Source organism: Acomys minous (genome assembly GCF_964271855.1).
Source record: "Acomys minous genome assembly, chromosome: 11".
NCBI classification, from domain to species: Eukaryota; Metazoa; Chordata; class Mammalia; order Rodentia; family Muridae; genus Acomys; species Acomys minous.
The window spans coordinates 96,648,078-96,664,912 of NC_140492.1; the positions used below are offsets into that span (position 1 = coordinate 96,648,078).

The window sequence follows — 16,835 nt, forward strand, 5'->3', positions numbered from 1 at the left end:
GAAAACATAAGGGAATGGTTAATAAGATAGGGAAAGAATACATTTTGGGATTATTAAATAGCTTCTTAACCTCAAGGCCAGAAGTCCCTAACATTGACCTAATCAAAAAATTCTAATACGTACTTGGATTGTATCGGTTGGAGAGATGTCTGTTTAACATAGTCTTGAGGCCTGAAGGAATTTCATATGGTCCCAAATGCAGTCATCAGCCTTGATGCCTAAAAGGCTCAAATTCTTCCTGTTCTGCAGAGGAGAACTGGAGAGCAAGAGTGGAAGGTTCCTGCCATTCGCGTTGGCAGCATCCTTTCTTTCTGTTAGCTGAGCTTCACTTGCTTGACTGTGGCATTGATCTCAGTCCTGACACAGCAGCTGCCTCACAGCCACACGCTTGGGACCTCACAGGCAGTTAGGTAAAGCGAGGAAAGCACAGACCCACAGTTGCTTACGTCCTATTGGTGACAGGACAGCACTAAACTGTTATTATGTAATTGGGAGATCAGACTAGCCAGGCAAGGGCCATGCGCTCTCCTATCTCTGACGGCAAGTGTGGGCTTGGTAGGAGTTCGTTTGTTTTTAAAGAACAGGTGTTTTTGTGTTGTGTTCACAGGGTGCTCACTTCGTCCAGCTGTGCTGCCAAAGAAATATCCCCCTGCTGTTCCTCCAGAATATCACGGGTGAGGCAGTCGTCCTTGTGTGCGCTTGGTCCAGGACTGCGCCGTCCCCTATGGCTCATGTGTTAATGCAGGGTTTCCTTCATGGTTATGGAATAGCCAAGATTGTCTTATGTGTTCTAAGTGAAGCAGTCTCTGAATATTGCGTATCACAAGCTTTCAAATGGCTTCTCCTGACTCCTGTTCATGTTTGCCACTCACCCAGGGAGCAGTAGGCTGTCCCCTGTCATATCGCTGCCAGAGATGGTGTCAGACCCACTGGCTCAGTAGTACCCTAATGGGTCCAAGCACATGCTGTGGCATCCTCTTTGCCTTTTCCCATCAGTTAATTCCATCTAAAATAATGTCAATCAATTGTCTGTCTGTCTGTCATTCTGTCTCTGTCATTCTGTCTGTCTCTGTTTCTGTCTCTCGTCTGTCTCTTTCTCTTCTGTGTCTATCTGTCTGTCTCTGTCTCTCTCTGCGTGTGTGTGTTTACGTGGTAGAAAGGAGGATTTGAGAAAACCAGATGAGGTGGCTTCTTCTCTTTGGAGGCAGATGGTCTGTAGAGTTGGTCAGATAAGGGCTTGAAGAAAACCGGTTGTTGGGGGGCAGCTGTGGTAGTGTTCCAGAGACCCAGATGCATTGGCTAAAGAAGTTCTGGGCTGCTCTAATTAAAAGCTGGCTTAGAATGGTGACTGGACTGGCAGATCTTACCAGCAAAGGGAGGGGGCTCTGCTGTGGTCCCTCAGCGTCCCAGCATGTCCAGCTCCTCTCTCGGGATTGCTGGACCGAATCGGATGACATGATACTGGAGATTTGCCAACCAAGAGCAGAGAGTCAGACAAGCAAATCTGCCTGTGCAGGGGAATGGAATGCCTCCCCTGGGGCCTGAGGTGGGGGTGGCGATGGAGACCCTGAAACCAGACTTCGTGCTTCTCAAAAAAAGGGTACACCCCTGTTATAGAGGGGGTATTATAGCTGCAGAACACTTTCCTCAGAGTTGGGGCTTAAAGAAACAGAGGAATCCTGTAATTAGAAAGGGCTTCCTCCTTGAAATCTTACTGTTGAGCCTCTTGGGACTTAGCACCCCCCCCCCCCATGAAACATTAATCTTTATTTCATCAAAGTTTTAGGCAGTGCTGCAAATGTAACAGTGTCTAGTTTAAACCAGGTCAGTGGATGTGGAAATCTTCCAGGCTGGCTTGCCTGGCGGAACCTTTCCTGTGGTAATGTCACAGTCTCTCCCCATCAAGTCTCTGTTATGAGATGCTCTTAAGACAGACTGCTTCCTTCTGTTACTCAAAGGTTTGTGTGTATTGAAGTAAAGTGTTTTAAGGACATCTAAAAAGTGAAAAGAGCTGGGCGGTGGTGGTGCACACCTTTAACCCCAGCACTGGGGCGGGGGGGGGGGGGGGGCAGGGCATGGGAGAGGGCAGAGGCAGGCGGATCTCTGTGACTTTGATCAACAGAGTGAGTTCCGGGATAGCCAAGGCTACACAGAAACCCTGTCTCAAAAAAACAAAGAGTTAAGAGGTTTTTATTTCAACCCTTTAACCCTTTAAAGCACACTTTGGGGTGTGCACTCCCTGTGGGACTGTTTTGCCACGATGAGAAACACAGTAAATTTAGCATGAGCCAGGACTTGACAGTACCTTGGCGGATTTGACTTCTGTATACTCGTCTGCCGCTAAAGGCTGTGTTTCTGTTCTCTCTTCAAGGATTCATGGTCGGTAGGGACTACGAAGCTGAAGGGATTGCCAAGGACGGTGCCAAGATGGTAGCTGCTGTAGCCTGTGCCAAAGTGCCTAAGATAACTGTCATTATTGGGGGGTCATATGGAGCTGGAAACTACGGGATGTGCGGCAGAGCGTATAGGTGGGTAGTTGCCACAGCTTTCTTTGGAGGCAAGAACTGTGTTCCAAGTGTAATTAAAAAATGGTCATGTTAAAGCCTGGCAGTGGTGGCACATATGCCTGTAATCCTAGCTCTTAGCAGGTGGAGATAAAATCAGGAATTCAAGCCCAGCCTTCCTACACAGCAAATTTAAGTCCAGCTTGCACAAAAGAGGACCCTGTCTTCCAACAAAACACAAATAAATTACCCCTGTGTCCCAGGTTTGGGCTATAAGATGACATTGGGCACACTCTGTCATTTATACTTTAATCTGCAGTGGTGTTCAGCTCACAGGCCTTTGCCACCATGCCTAATTGTACTGCATGAACTTGGGTGATTCTTTTCTTTTCTCCCAGCCCAAGGTTTCTCTACATGTGGCCAAATGCCCGCATCTCAGTCATGGGAGGAGAACAGGCAGCCACCGTGTTAGCCACAGTGGCAAGAGACCAGAAAGCACGGGAGGGCAAACAGGTAAGTGACTTTCTTCTTTGTTGTTTTTATAGTATCTGTATTACTAGTATGCCCGGCTAGCAATCAATCAAAACACTCACATTTGTCATATTTTAAAATAGCCTTAGTTAACCTGGGCAGGGCAGATATCAATCCTCTAAACTACCTCCCATAGTGGGGCAGGCATGAGATCCCGGCCTCAATCCCATGCATCTGTTTTTAATCATTTCTATCAAGCTACCTCCCATCCATAATCCCAAATACTTGCTAATGTTCTTCATCTGGGCCAAATCCTCCATCCACGCTGGCCATGTGCTTCTCTCCCATCTAACCAACCCATGGTGGCCTTGCTCTCTCTCCTCTTGGGACTCTCCTTGGTCGTCTTCTTCTTTCTCCTTCCCAGAATCCCTCTCTGTCCCTAAGCCAGGGACCCTTAGCCACACCTGTATCAGTTGCCCTGCCCAGGTGGGATGGCTTTTAATTAATAAGCATCAAAATACATCAGACCAACCTCCAACATTTCACCTTACAACTCACAGCCCATCATGAAGGGAACTCAGAGTTGGAAGTCAGGATGAAGCAGAGCCTATGGAGGAATGTTACTTACTTCATATGGGTTTGACCAGCACCAGCAAACCCCCTGCAGCGCAGGAGCAGAACATCCAAGCTACCTGTCTGTCCAGCAAGGCTCCAGTACCCAGCCTTAAGCGTGCCGGCCATGTGCTGTACCACTGACCTGTACCTGTGGGTGGAGAAATTCCTGAGTGCCAGACAGACACCCAGGACCCTTACTCTTTTGCAACTAGTGGATCTAAGGAAATGCAGTTTACTCCTTTGTTGTTAAGGGTCCCTTGAGAGAGCTGCAGTCACCTACTGAGAACTGAATAGCGTTAGTATTCTGTGACAGTATAACTGTGCAGATATGGAAGGGAAGATACGCAAATATAATGAAAGACAAGTCAGGATGGCTGCTCTTGATGGATTCTTTGTGTCTCTGTTAGTCTTCAGAGTTTTGTATGAATGTATGAATGTTTGGTTATTGCTTTTTTTTTTTTTGGTGGTTTTTCTGTGTATCAGCCCTAGCTGTCCTGAACTCAACTTTGTAGACCAGGCTGCCCCCGAACTCACAGAGCTCCACCTGCCTCTGCCTCTGCCTCCTGAGTGCTGGGATTAAAGGCGTATGCCACCATACCCAGCCCTAGTTTTTTAAGGACTTTGTTTAAGTAGCTAATGTGCACCATTGGCTCATCATAGGAAAGATAATGTGTTGGGCTGGAGAGATGACTCAGAGGTTAAGAGCACTGTCTGCTCTCCCAGAGGTCCTGAGTTCAATTCCCAGCAATTATATGGTGGCTCACAATCATCTGTAATGTGATCTAATACCCTCTTCTGGTGTGCAGGTGTATACACAGGCAGAGCACTGTATATATAATAAATAAATCTTAAAAAAAAAAAAAAAAGATAATGTGGACGCCTCCTTGGTGTGACACGGACTTTGCCCTGCTAGCAGGGATCATGGGGTCAACCATGAGGTCTGTTGACCTGGGATGATACAAAACCACTTGTGTCTGTCAATATTCCTTATCTTTGTGTGTCTATGTGTGTGCACTCGTGTGCTGGGTTTACAGCTTGTGCAATGTGGCCTCAGTGAGTTGTCTTTGCTGACAACTAAACCTGTGTCCCAGGCAAGGCCAAGGCAAGGCAAATCATCATTTGCAATCTGTCTCACCCTGTGCAAATGTTAGTTGCACTATAATTGTCTTTATGAGGTCAGCTAAAGGAATCTGTTCCAGCAAAGCTGACTTACTGGCTCTTTTTCTTTCAGTTTTCCAGTGCTGAGGAGGCAGCTCTGAAAGAGCCCATCGTGAAGAGGTTCGAAGAGGAAGGAAACCCCTACTACTCCAGTGCAAGGTGAGAACGGGGCTTCTCTCCACTCTCAGCCGCAGCTTCCCGTGAGCGCCGGGGATGATGGTCTTCATAGGAGACCATCCTATGTCCCCTGTGTCTCCTAGGTCTTCACGTAGTGTCTGCTGAGCGTGATGGTGCAAATCCTGCTCTTTGAGCATCTGTGGCAGGAGAGTGAGGTTTGAGGTCAGCCTGCGCTACATAGAAAGACCTTGTTTAAAATACAAAAGTGCCGCCTGCGTAAATGGTTACTTTGTTGTTTGTTGGTTGGTTGGGGTTTTTTTGTTTTTTGAGACAAGGTTTTTCTGTGTAGCCTTGGCTGTCCTGGGCTGGCTTTGTAGACCAGGCTGGCCTCGAACTCACAGCGATCCATCTGCCTCTGCCTCTCTGGGTGCTGGGATCACAGGCGTGCGCCACCTCGCTAGGCTGTAAACCGTTACTTTTATACTATCATTTGTTTATGCTGAACTGTCTTCCTCCTCACAGGCTTCCTTGCGCTGTAGCTCCACCTCCGTTGCTCCCACGGCCCACCCCAGTTAGGGTATCCATGTCTTGGTGCAGCCCCATAGCTGAAGGTGGCCAGTGTCATCAGCAGAGAATCAGAGTTCTGATCCTGGGTGTTACACATTCAGGACTTGACCCTACTCTTTGCCTAAGCACATGGATTTCTGTGGGGCCCTCCTTCTGAGGGGTTGGCTGCTACCCTACTCTAAGCATACGATTGGCTGATTACGTATGGGCATTGGTTAACAAGTGTGCTTGCATCCTCGGAAGGCGATTAGTCACAGCCAGGGCGCACCTGTCAGTGCCAAGTAATTACCTCAGACACCATCGCCTCTGGTGCCTGTTTTTTTGTGAAGCATAACTATAATGAGGTAATAAATTCTCGCAGCCTGTCCCAGCTGGAGACCGCTGGTACATGCTTTCAAATGGTTTTTCCAATAGCTGAAATGTTCAGTATTATGAAGACAGATCTAAGCCATGCCTTCTTTCTTCCCTTGGGCAGATGGAGAGCAGAATAAATACTAGTGTCTTTTAAAATTAAGTTATCCATCCCTTCACTGGTAAGGAAAAACTGGAGAGAAGGGAGGAAGGAAATAAGAACGTTAGACTCCACTTTGGTTTTTAGAATTCATCCCCCATGGCCCAGCATTGCTCTTGGCAGCAGGGTACAAAGACGGAAGCGTGTTGGTAATCAGTGTGAATTCAAATAATAGCACTTGAGGTTTTTTGTTGTTTGACAACAGGGTCTCATTAGAGCCCAGACTCTCTGAGAACTGGCTAAGTCTAAGGGTTGGTCTTGAATTCCTGGTCTCCCTGGTTCCGCCTCTGGACTGCTGGGATACAGTTCCATGTGTCACCACCCCAGTTTATGCACTGCTGGGTGGACCTGAACCCTGCAGGGTAGATAGATCAGCGCTTCCCCATCTGAGCTACATCCTGAACACATTTGTCACTTTTCTTTTTTTTTTTTTTTTTTTTTTTTTTTTTTTTTTTTTTTTTTTTTTTTTTTTGTTTTTTGTTTTTCGAGACAGGGTTTCTCTGTGGAGCCTTGGCCATCCTGGACTCACTTTGTAGGCCAGGCTGGCCTCGAACTCACAGTGATCCGCCTGCCTCTGCCTCCCGAGTGCTGGGATTAAAGGCGTGCGCCACCACGCCCGGCTTGTCACTTTTCAAAACTCCTATTTGTCTTCCTGCTGATTGTGGCTTTTTTCCCCCCACAGACAGATTTACAATATTTTGTAGTGGGTCATTGGTTCATTTAATTAGCAACAAAATACTTCATACTCTTTGGTTTGAGCAGCAAAGTTGTACCTCATTTTACCACTATGCCACCAGACAATTCCATACTAGCTGTCAGCAGAGAGACAGGAGTTATAGAGAGCCATGGAAGAGATTTAAAGTAAATACAAAGTGAGTGTATAAGCTCGCTGATGGTTCTTCACATGAGGGAGGGTTTGGCTGGAACGCTCACAGACAGTTGGAATATTTAACTTTGACAAATAAGAGTTAAATGAGCCGTAAATGTATTTGTTTTCTTATGACTAAGATGACTTGTCTGTTGGGAAAGATTGAATCTATTACTATTGCTATTCTAACATTAATGCTTGTTAATAGGTTGCATTCAAGGCCTCAGCGAGCATGGCTGGATGGATATATCTTTGCAAATAGATGTTGAGAGACAGGGCAGGCTTCTCTATTAATCTGTAGGAGCTTAATCCTACTGTGAGGCAATTGTTGGCCTGGAGACGGCAACCTCCTTATAAAGATGAAGAGACTCTCAAGCTGGCTTGGGGTGCCGGTCTTGGGTTTGGTAAACCCCAGCCTTAATGGTGGTTCCCTGGCTTGCTGAAGCTTGAACATGGTAGAAGGCAGCTTTCTGGAGTATGTCCTGTTACTGGAACCTCTGTTTCATTGCCTGTTGCTCTGGGCCTCACACCTCAAACCTGCTAGGCCAGTGTTGTGCTCCTCAGCCCCAGTTCGTGTTCCCTAAATCCTTTACGGCATGCACGTACATCTGCACTCAAAACTCTCCCAGGCATTTGATTGACCCTCTTCCTTGGCCAGCCTTTAGTAGCTGTCACTCAAAAGCCAAGCCATCGTTGCTTGGGGGAGGGCATTCTGCTGGTCACAGGCTCCCAAGGGATAATCAGTCCACCTGGTCACAGTTCCAAGAACAGCCTTCTTCTGATTGGCCATTGGCACTTTAGGGTCCCTGTGATGAATGTTTCATGAGAAAAGGTTCAGTTCCCGTCTGCCAGTGTGAAGACCATTTAATAATCGATGTGACGTCCAGATGCCAGGAGAAGTTTGTGTAGAGACGGCAAAACTGCCATTAACTAATAACCCCCCAAAAATGGCACTCCCCATTTGGCAAGGTGGTTCACAGCTGTAGAAGCCTGAGGCAGGAGGATCACCATAAGTTCTAGGTAAACCTGGCCTACAGAGTAAGACCTAGCTTTAAAAAAAGCAACTAAATTTCAAAAGTGTTCTTTCTCACTCACTTCAAACAAAAAATTGGACATTTTCAGTTACTTATTAATGAAATGCAGCAGGGCTGGCTGTGCAGTGATTGTCGGTTTGCTAAGAGTTTTGGGTAGTTTGCAAGTCGCCAAGTTGAGACTATTACCTGGGTCTGTGAGACTCTCTATGTTAACAACAGAATCTCTATGTGATTGCTACATTTCTGTGAGTAGCAAAAGAAATGAAAAAAAAAAAATGAAGTCATTCCTAAAGCCTGAAGCGCCCAGTGGGAGCACTGCCCTTTGTTTGCTGTGTTCCACTCTCGAACATGACTTCTGATAGGTCACTCCCATACATAGGCACTAGCCAGGAGCTCTCTGTACTTTATGACGAACTCCTCTTGATTTTAATATTTATTTTTTACATATACACTTATATTATTATAAATATATACAATAAACTACCTACAGCAAGAAGAACCATGACACAATCAAGAATTATATAAATGTTACATTCTTAGTATTTTGCCTATTTGTATTTCCCAACCTTGCTATCATATCTTCTCATTATCAACTTAAAACATCCATCTAGACCTAAAAACATCTTCACCACTAAACAGCTAAGCTTAATTGTAAAACTAGCCTATCTGGTCTTCAGCTCCATCAGAGACTTGAGAAGGAATAAAATTGATTACCTGAGTAGACAGGGGGTTCCTCTTGGTGACTCTGAGCATGTAATGGAGGGATGTGGCTTGACAGCACGTCTGCAGTGACTGTTTTTGTTTTTTCACAGGCTGTGGGATGATGGCATCATCGATCCTGTGGACACCAGGCTGGTTCTGGGACTCAGCCTCAGTGCCGCCCTCAATGCACCCATCCAGAAGACTGACTTTGGCATCTTCAGGATGTAACCTGATATGGAATATGTTGCCACACCGTTACAAAAATCAACACATGCAACTAACTAGCCTTAAAACTGGAGATTTCCTGGACCTGTAGCTGCCACAGGGATTCTTTTCTTAATACAATGTACCTTTTTTTAAAACTGTAAAAATCAATGAAAATATCTGCTTGATGAGCTTTGATTTTTAAAAAAAAAAAAATTCCTTGGATACATTTTTCATGGCTCATTTTTACCACCCATGAAATGAAGAGAGTAATTTGCAGTTATCCTTTGAGTACCACAAACAGTATGAAAAATAAAATTCTTATTACATTCTAAGGTTGTTGAGATGATTGATATAAAATTATTTTACCCCTGAAGTTGTTTTCATGATTATTTTTGAGATGTGTGTGTGCATGTGTGCGCATGTGCATGTAGAGACCAAAGACCAGCTTTATTCTTCCTCTGCATCTATCTACCTTTTAAAAAAAGATTTATTTTTTCATGTGTATGTATTTTCTCTCTCATTCTCTCTCTCCCTCTCTCCCCCCCTCTGTGTGTGTGCATGTGTGTATGGACAAAAGCATAGGCTGTCCTGGAGTTGCACTTAGAGGCAGTTGTGAACTTTTTTATGTGGTTGTTGGGAATTGAACTTATGTCCTCTGGAAGAGCAGCAAGTACTATTAACTACTAAGCCATCTCTCCAGCCCCAGATGGGACTTGGTTTTTTGAGGGAGGGTCTCTCAGTGAGCCTCTGTCATTTTCCAGCTGTGTAGGCTTTGACATTTTCTTTGATACATATACCTCCCTTCCAACCTACCTACCCTAGATAGGAGAGAAAAGAGGTTAATGGGAACAGAAGAAACAGACCTTTTTGGACTCAGTTCCTGGGAGTGATTCCCCTGGCATGTTCAGCAGGATTTCAGCAGACGAGCAATTCCACCAAAGTTGCTACTGGAACCTGGAACAGCAGCCAGAACCTGGGACCCTAAAGCGTTCTCTGGAGCAGTTCTCTCCAGGAACATCTCGAAGTGGAGTGATGAACAGCCAAACAATACTAAGACCAAAAAAGCCCTTGCCTTCTGTTTTGGACTCATGTGTGAATACACACACACACACACACACACACACACACACACACACACACACATATATATGTATATATATATATATATATATGTATATGTATATATATACTCTCTCAGAGTCTGTATAAGATGTGTTTCAGAAAAAAAAGATGTTTCAGCTGGTGTAAACCAAGCCCCCTCACAAGGTGGTTCGTCTTCTAGTGGATAAGCATCCCCTGTTCTCTCACAAGTCTGTTCCCCATCCCACACTTGGGATCAAAACAAAAACATGTTTACAGCCACTACATATCCCCCTTTCTGTTAAATAGAATAAACTATATACAAGAAAAATAATGAGAATTATCCAGTAAAAGTTACATTTACAAGGACCACTATCTATCCTATTCTACTGAGTCCTGTCACAGTGTCCAAAGTTTTCCTAAATCACTTTATTATAATTTATATTTATCAACTTCTAAACATGTTTTTAGCCCTTAAACTAAAGCTTATAGTAATACAATGGCTATCTAGTCTTCAACCCCATCAGAGACTTAAGAAGGAAATATTCTCTAATATGTAGGAAGTGCAGGCAGGCAACTTCCAAAAGTATAGATGGGACAGAGTGTTCACTGTCTGGGCAGTCACAGGCTTTTTTTTTTTTTTTGCTATCATTGGTGCATCCAGTTTTCAGCTTGCCAGCCCAAAATATCTGACAGAGTTTTCTATTGAGGCAGGAGTTTTGAAGAACTGGCCCACCTAGTCTCTGGAAAGCTGGACAGCCAATTTCTCTGTCCTGCTTGATCACAGTTTGGACAGTCAGTCAGCTATCAGCAGTAGAGATAAGAACAGTCCCTCCGTCCAGTGGCTACTCTGCCACACTTGTTTCTTTGATGCTCATCATCTTCATTGAAGAAGATTAGAGATGCTGGCAGGAGCAGATGTTATCTCTGTCAGAAAAGTCCTTTATCATTAAATGCCACAGTCTGTAGCTCTCTGAAGTGTTTGAAGACCATCTATCTATTTACAATAGTGCATAATATTTATCTATCTACCTATCTACCTATGTATCTATTTATTGGTCAATTGACTTGTCTATCTCAGTATATCTAAATAGGCAAGCATTAGATGTTTTTTTTTTAGCTATGCACCAGCTGCTTAACCTTGAAAACATACAAGAAATAAAGCTATTCTGTAATTAAGTAAAATCGTATCTGACAAGAGTACAAGTAAGATTTGTAAGTGACTAACTACTAACTTGTATCTCCAACCATCCTGAACAGTTTGTAATAGTTAGCTGTGGAGCCCGCGCCACCGCAGTACCGAGTCGAGGGCGAGGGGCTGCAGATTTAACTCATGCACACACACACACAGTAACACAGCGGGTCCTTCGTGCTAAGAGAGCAGCAGCTGCGGCGGCAGCAGCCGCAGCAGTGGTTTGTTATCCATCATCCCAGAGTTCCAAAGAGCTTTCTTATAGGCAGCCAAACAGGAATCCTCCTCCCAGGTGAAATCCCTCAAGAGGTGATTGCACACAGGAGGAAAAGTCTCGAGGAAGGGAGGGGCGCGTTCTCAGAGCAGTAAACACGACTAGCTAACCAAGATAAACACAGACATGGAAGCTGCTAGAAACAGAACATGAAACAGCAAGACAGGCAGGCAGCCCAGTCGGGCCTGGTTCCTACAGGTCCCCCCTTTATATAAAATACAAATGAGTTCCTGTCTTAGTTTGCCAGGACAGTTTCCTATCTAACCCGTCATTGGAAAGGCTTTGTACTTCAAAAACTCTCCTGTCATAGGTTGATTAGGAACCTCCATGGTCTTACCCGTCATTGGATACTCATTTATCAAGGCTCAGCCAAGCCAGGGCAGTGGGGTTATCCCCTGCCAAAGGCACGAGGACCTGTTGTGCATGGAACTGTTGAAATGCCTGTTGCGTTCTTAAGCGGCAGAGGCTCCAGAACAGAAAACCTCCTAAGCCACATAGCAGGATGCCTAGCACGATAGCATCACTTCAGCCTTTTAGCAAGTTTCCCACATCTGCAGGCCCTTTATGAAGGCATCTCCCATAACGGGTAGAACTCCAGTCTCCTGTAATAAGGGTGTTCACTGATTAAGATTTTAGATAGCCAATTGTATCATACAATTTAGAGAATTCTGAGTAACCAACGCACTGGCCACCTCTCCTGAGAGTTTATCCATCAGTGAACAGTAGTTAACCGACTGAGAAATGGCAATGCCCGCAGCAGCGGTGGCGGCAGCAGCTGCTACAGCAATGGTCACAATAACAGCGGCAGTAGTTCCGAAATCTCTCCTTTCACGATAGATCACCAGGCCTCGCCAGCCGTCATGCGTCACAGGAAAGGGGACCACTCCAGGTGTCCGTGCCACCACGGCAGTTTTCTCATCATTCCAGCAACTTCTTATATGGCAAACCTGCAGGGAACAATTTAAAGTCTCCCCGTCAAGGGAGTCATTAGTGACAACAACAAGGAAAGGCGCTACAGCACAGATAGCTGAACTTACGATATTTTTACTCCTTTCCAGATCCTCAGGCATAGCAGCCGTGCCCAGGCTGCAATTAGTCAAATATGGCCATGCTGGTCTGCTCAGACCTACTGGCATCAGGATGGGTGGGGGGGGCTCTTCACCAGAGCCCAAACCGTCTCCTGTAGGCTGGGCTGACTCTTGTGGACCAACAGGATGCACATAACGCCCAGGAACCCAGATTGGTACTTCATCGTCCTGTGGAAAGACACAAGCAGACCCTCGGGCCCACACCAGTATGGGGTCCTGAGGAGAACTGCTACTTAGTATCGGCCTGAAAGGGTTAACTAAGGATTTTGGGGAAAAGCTCAGGGGCTGCCCCTCCTGGAAGGGTTGGGCAGCTCTGGCTCTGCTCCCAAAAGTCTTGGCAGTAATTCCTTGAAAACTTCTTGATAAAGTTAAACAGCTATTGGTTCAAGGAGAGGGAAGGCTTATGGTTATCTTCTTTCTTGTTCGTGAAATTTTCTCCCTTGACTGATTCCCAGAAGGTGTTTAGTCTAATAGGTATGGGAACCAAGTTTGTTATTGGTAATATTAATGAATAACTAATGTTGTGCGCCAAGCCAGCAATATGCTACTTTAGAATAGTATAAAAGCTGTGCTTAAGAAATAAACTGTTGCTATTTCCCACCAGAGCAGTAGTCCACCCGTTTCTTAAGGCTACTTGCCATCAGAGCAGTAGTCCACCTGTTTCTTAAGACGTTCGCGGAGCTGGTCTCCGTCATTTGGTGCCGAAACCCGGGAACTCGGAACCAAGGAACGCCGTGTGCCTCAAACAGCCACTGTTGGGTGAGTAGTATCTGAGGCAAGGAATAGCATTTTTAACAGGCGATAAAATGGGTATAAATGCAAGTACTGAAAGAAATATGTAATAAGAGTTTTTTACAGGCAATAAAACAGGTGTAAATGCAAGTACTGAAAGAAATGTTTGTTGATGTGGTTAAATTTTTGCTTACTGCTAGAGGTACTGCAGTAGGTTCTAAACAAGTTTCTCGTTTTCTTGAATTTGTTGATGAAGTATGCCCATGGTTCCCTAAGGAAGGGACAATTAATATTGAAACCTGGAATAAAGTAGGAGAACGAATCAAGGGGTTTTATACTGCTCATGGACCAGAGAAAGTTCCCATAGATGCTTTTACCCTCTGGCCACTTATAAAGGAAAAACCTTATAGAATCCAACTTGACTCAAGGTCTCAGTCTGTGCTCAGGGTCCAGCTGGACTCAAGGACAACCAGCTGTGTTTAAAATTTCCACTACCCCTCCCCAACTAAAAAAGTTCCTAAATGCCCCCTGTGACTGCTTCAACCAGTCTTTCCCATAGGCTAACTTGCCCGTCCACCCGTTATCCAACCACCAAACGCCAAGACTAATAACTCCCTGCTTACAGCTTTTCTGCCCAAATGCCAACCAATTACATACTGTAAAACTCATTTCTTTGTCTAAAACCTATAAAAGGCCTGTGCCTCTGTTTCTCGGTGTCTACAGCTTAAAAGAACTGGACAGACCCCATCGCGATGGCTCAATAAATTCCTATTCCTATGCATTTGCATCGACAATGGACTCCGTCTCTTGGTGGGGACTCCGGGAATAGACTAGAAATCTCTCTAGAGGTCTCAGTCTTACATTGGAGGTCCCACCGAGATCACCAAGTCCCCTCCAAGACCCGGATTTCAGTCGAAGAATTAGGTAAGGCGGCCGCCACTCTTCTTTGTCTGTCTTCTTTATCTGTCTCTCTGTCTCTCTTAGTTTCACTTTAGAGCTCGAGCATTTGGGTTAGTCACAGTGTCAAGGTGGCTCCTTGCCTGTGCCAGGAGATGGTGTACCTCCTGACGGGGAGGCTGGAAGAAGTTCCTGACCTCCAGGAAGGGAGTCTATCTCCCTCCACTTGGGGAGCGCCCTCGGCTCGCCTGATCACCGGGTCGACCACTCATTTGGTTCTGGTTTTGGTATAGTCTGGACTACTATGACTTTTGGCGCCCTTTTCTGTCTTTATTTGTATCTATTTGTGCAGATAAGTGGCCTCCATCCACTGGTCTAGTTTTCTTCCCCCCTGCCAGTGACAAAGGCATTTCTGTATCTGTCTATTTGTTTATCTGTTTGCTTGTGGACTGAGACTGATGATATTTTTGGACATGGGACAAGGCAGGTTGCTCCCACAGCCAGCATGTGGTCGGTGTTATTTTATATTTTATATTCTGGTGTAAAAAAGGGCAAAATTTCATCTGTTGGCCATTAGTTCTAACTCATTTAAAAGATTCTCAAAAAAGGCAGTAAAAAACTGACCAACTAGCTTTGTCTTTGGAGTGGACTGAGAGTCTCCTATTTAGATCAAACTGGCAACAAGCCCAGAGCTGCCTGAACTTCTGATGATGTGCTCTGAACTCCAACAAGCCTAGAAGCCTCAACATGGTGAGTACAGGGTCACTACACCCAACAATAAATAAATAAATAAATAAATAAAAGACTGAACCCTAGCAGCTAATGTGATGGGTCTTTCCAGGAACTGGGTGGTAAACAGTGACCAGATAAAGCCACGGGTAAGGTCTTTTTCAGTCCTAGTCACTCCTTGGACTCCTTGGTGATGGGCTCTGAACCACTTTCACTATAAGGCTGTGCATTTTCAAAAAAAAATGTTTCACACACAAGAAACATTCTGGGCAAGATGCCAAACTCGGATACTCTTAGTTTCTTTATTATCTTTAACAGGTTCTGCCTTTAACATTTAACATTTAGGTATAAGATTCTTTTAAATTGTGCTATAAAATTAAGAAACATTTTGTCTCTTTTACTACATGTTTGTTTCTTATTGACTTTAAAGGTATTAAAAATTACATCTCCAACATATATCTGTGAACTTTTATCTAAGGATTAATAATTTGCTTATTGACTATGATGTTTAAAATTTAAGTTCAAACTCTTGTTTAAAATATATGAGTGCATGTGCATTTGTACTACAGATATTATATAATTCAATCCTAGTTCAAAACATTGTAAAAAAATTTGGTTTTAAGTTCTAAAAATTACGGTTATACTCTATGACTTCATTCTTAAACAAATGTAACAGGACTCATTTGTATTAATTATATACTATCAATATAAAATATTAATAACTTAAAACTTATATAAATTATAAGTTAAACATATTAGTAACACTGATAAATTTTCTTTAAAACTGCTGTATTCTATAATAATATGCCATATGGAAACCAAAAAAAGTTTCCAACCCCTATATTTATAGATCTTGATGCTGAAGTAACTTCTCAAGGTCCTATTGTGCATCCTGGTATTATAAAATATAATTATAAAAAAATCATAGTATATGTAAAACAGAAAATGCAAATTAATGCAAGAAATAAAATTACTCAGTTATTACTATATGCTTACATTAAGGGTAAAGCCGCTCCAGTAAAATGAAGGGGTACATTTAAAAATACAAAAAATATATAAAAAACAATGGTATATATTCATGTATAAATAAATATTAGCCCAGCATAGATGTTCTCAGAGACTCCACCGAGTAGGGGATTGGGACAGATACTGGGAATCATTGCCAAACTCTGGGCAAAGAGCTGTAAGTTATATAAAAGAGTGGCCCAGATTAAAAAAAAAAATTAACAAATATTTAAGATTATAGATAAAAGGTAACTTAATAAAAATTATTAAAAACAGATGATATGAGATTGAGACAAGGATCCCATACCTGCCCCACTATAAAAAGATAGCTTAATTAATTAATATCTGCAATATCTGCTGTGACTCAGGCTAACTAAGCCTATTTTAAAAGTAATAATAAAAGGTGTCTATGTCTTGATTGGTTGTTAGTGGATTAAAAAATACAACAGTAATAATAATTATAGACATAATAGTAAACACTCTTAAGCCATACTGGTACTCTAACTACAACTGGTATGTAAAGTTAAGAGCTACTATCACAAACTGTTTAAAATAATTAAAGCTCATGGTTTTGTTAGGTACTAGCTCAGTTAATCACAGGTGTTTTCTAAAATAATCAGCCAATATATAGCTAAAAACAAGCAATTCAGATACACTAAAATTAAACAGATGTAGTTCTCTAGCACTTATCTGCAGACTATAGATTATAACGTTACTTTATGTTTATAAGATGTAAGTTAGGACAGACAACTAAAGACAGACAAGGACTGAGCTTTGCATCTTACCATAGTACAGTCTTTCCTAAAATAGTTAAGAAGACACCCTTAACCCCAGCAGTTGCTGCCTTTACTGATGGCTCATCTAATGGTAATGCTGTTTTGATCCTTGACGATCGAAGATATACATGAAAATTGCAGGACATTTCTGCTCAGATGGCAAAACTTTATGCAGTTTATCAAGCATTATTGCAAGTTCCTGATTCTTTAAATATTTATTCGGATAGTCTTTATATAGTGCAAGCTTTACAATGGTTAGAAACTGTTACTTTAATTCTTCAGTTTCCTTTACTCAAAAACATTTAAGT

At 43.4% G+C, this 16,835-nt stretch overlaps 2 protein-coding genes across 4 annotated transcripts in view; both read left to right on the plus strand.

Annotated features, from left to right (window-relative positions):
• Positions 1 to 9,086, plus strand: part of MCCC2 (methylcrotonyl-CoA carboxylase subunit 2) — a 64,578-nt gene extending 55,492 nt beyond the window's left edge. Inside the window, exons 13-17 of the mRNA XM_084801155.1 lie at positions 608 to 674; positions 2,372 to 2,528; positions 2,903 to 3,017; positions 4,822 to 4,907; positions 8,658 to 9,086. Of these exons, the coding sequence (XP_084657281.1) occupies positions 608 to 674; positions 2,372 to 2,528; positions 2,903 to 3,017; positions 4,822 to 4,907; positions 8,658 to 8,775 (543 nt within the window). The 3' untranslated portion in view covers positions 8,776 to 9,086. The remainder of the gene's footprint in view (positions 1 to 607; positions 675 to 2,371; positions 2,529 to 2,902; positions 3,018 to 4,821; positions 4,908 to 8,657) is intronic.
• Positions 9,087 to 12,975: 3,889 nt separating this feature from the next.
• The window catches only part of CARTPT (CART prepropeptide), a 61,069-nt gene continuing 57,209 nt past the window's right edge, over positions 12,976 to 16,835 (plus strand). For 2 of the 3 annotated variants that reach the window (XM_084801156.1, XM_084801157.1), the window contains exon 1: positions 12,976 to 13,147. The gene's annotated coding sequence lies outside the window, so the exon portion shown is untranslated. The remainder of the gene's footprint in view (positions 13,148 to 16,835) is intronic. The other variant, XM_084801158.1, reaches the window with a different exon arrangement.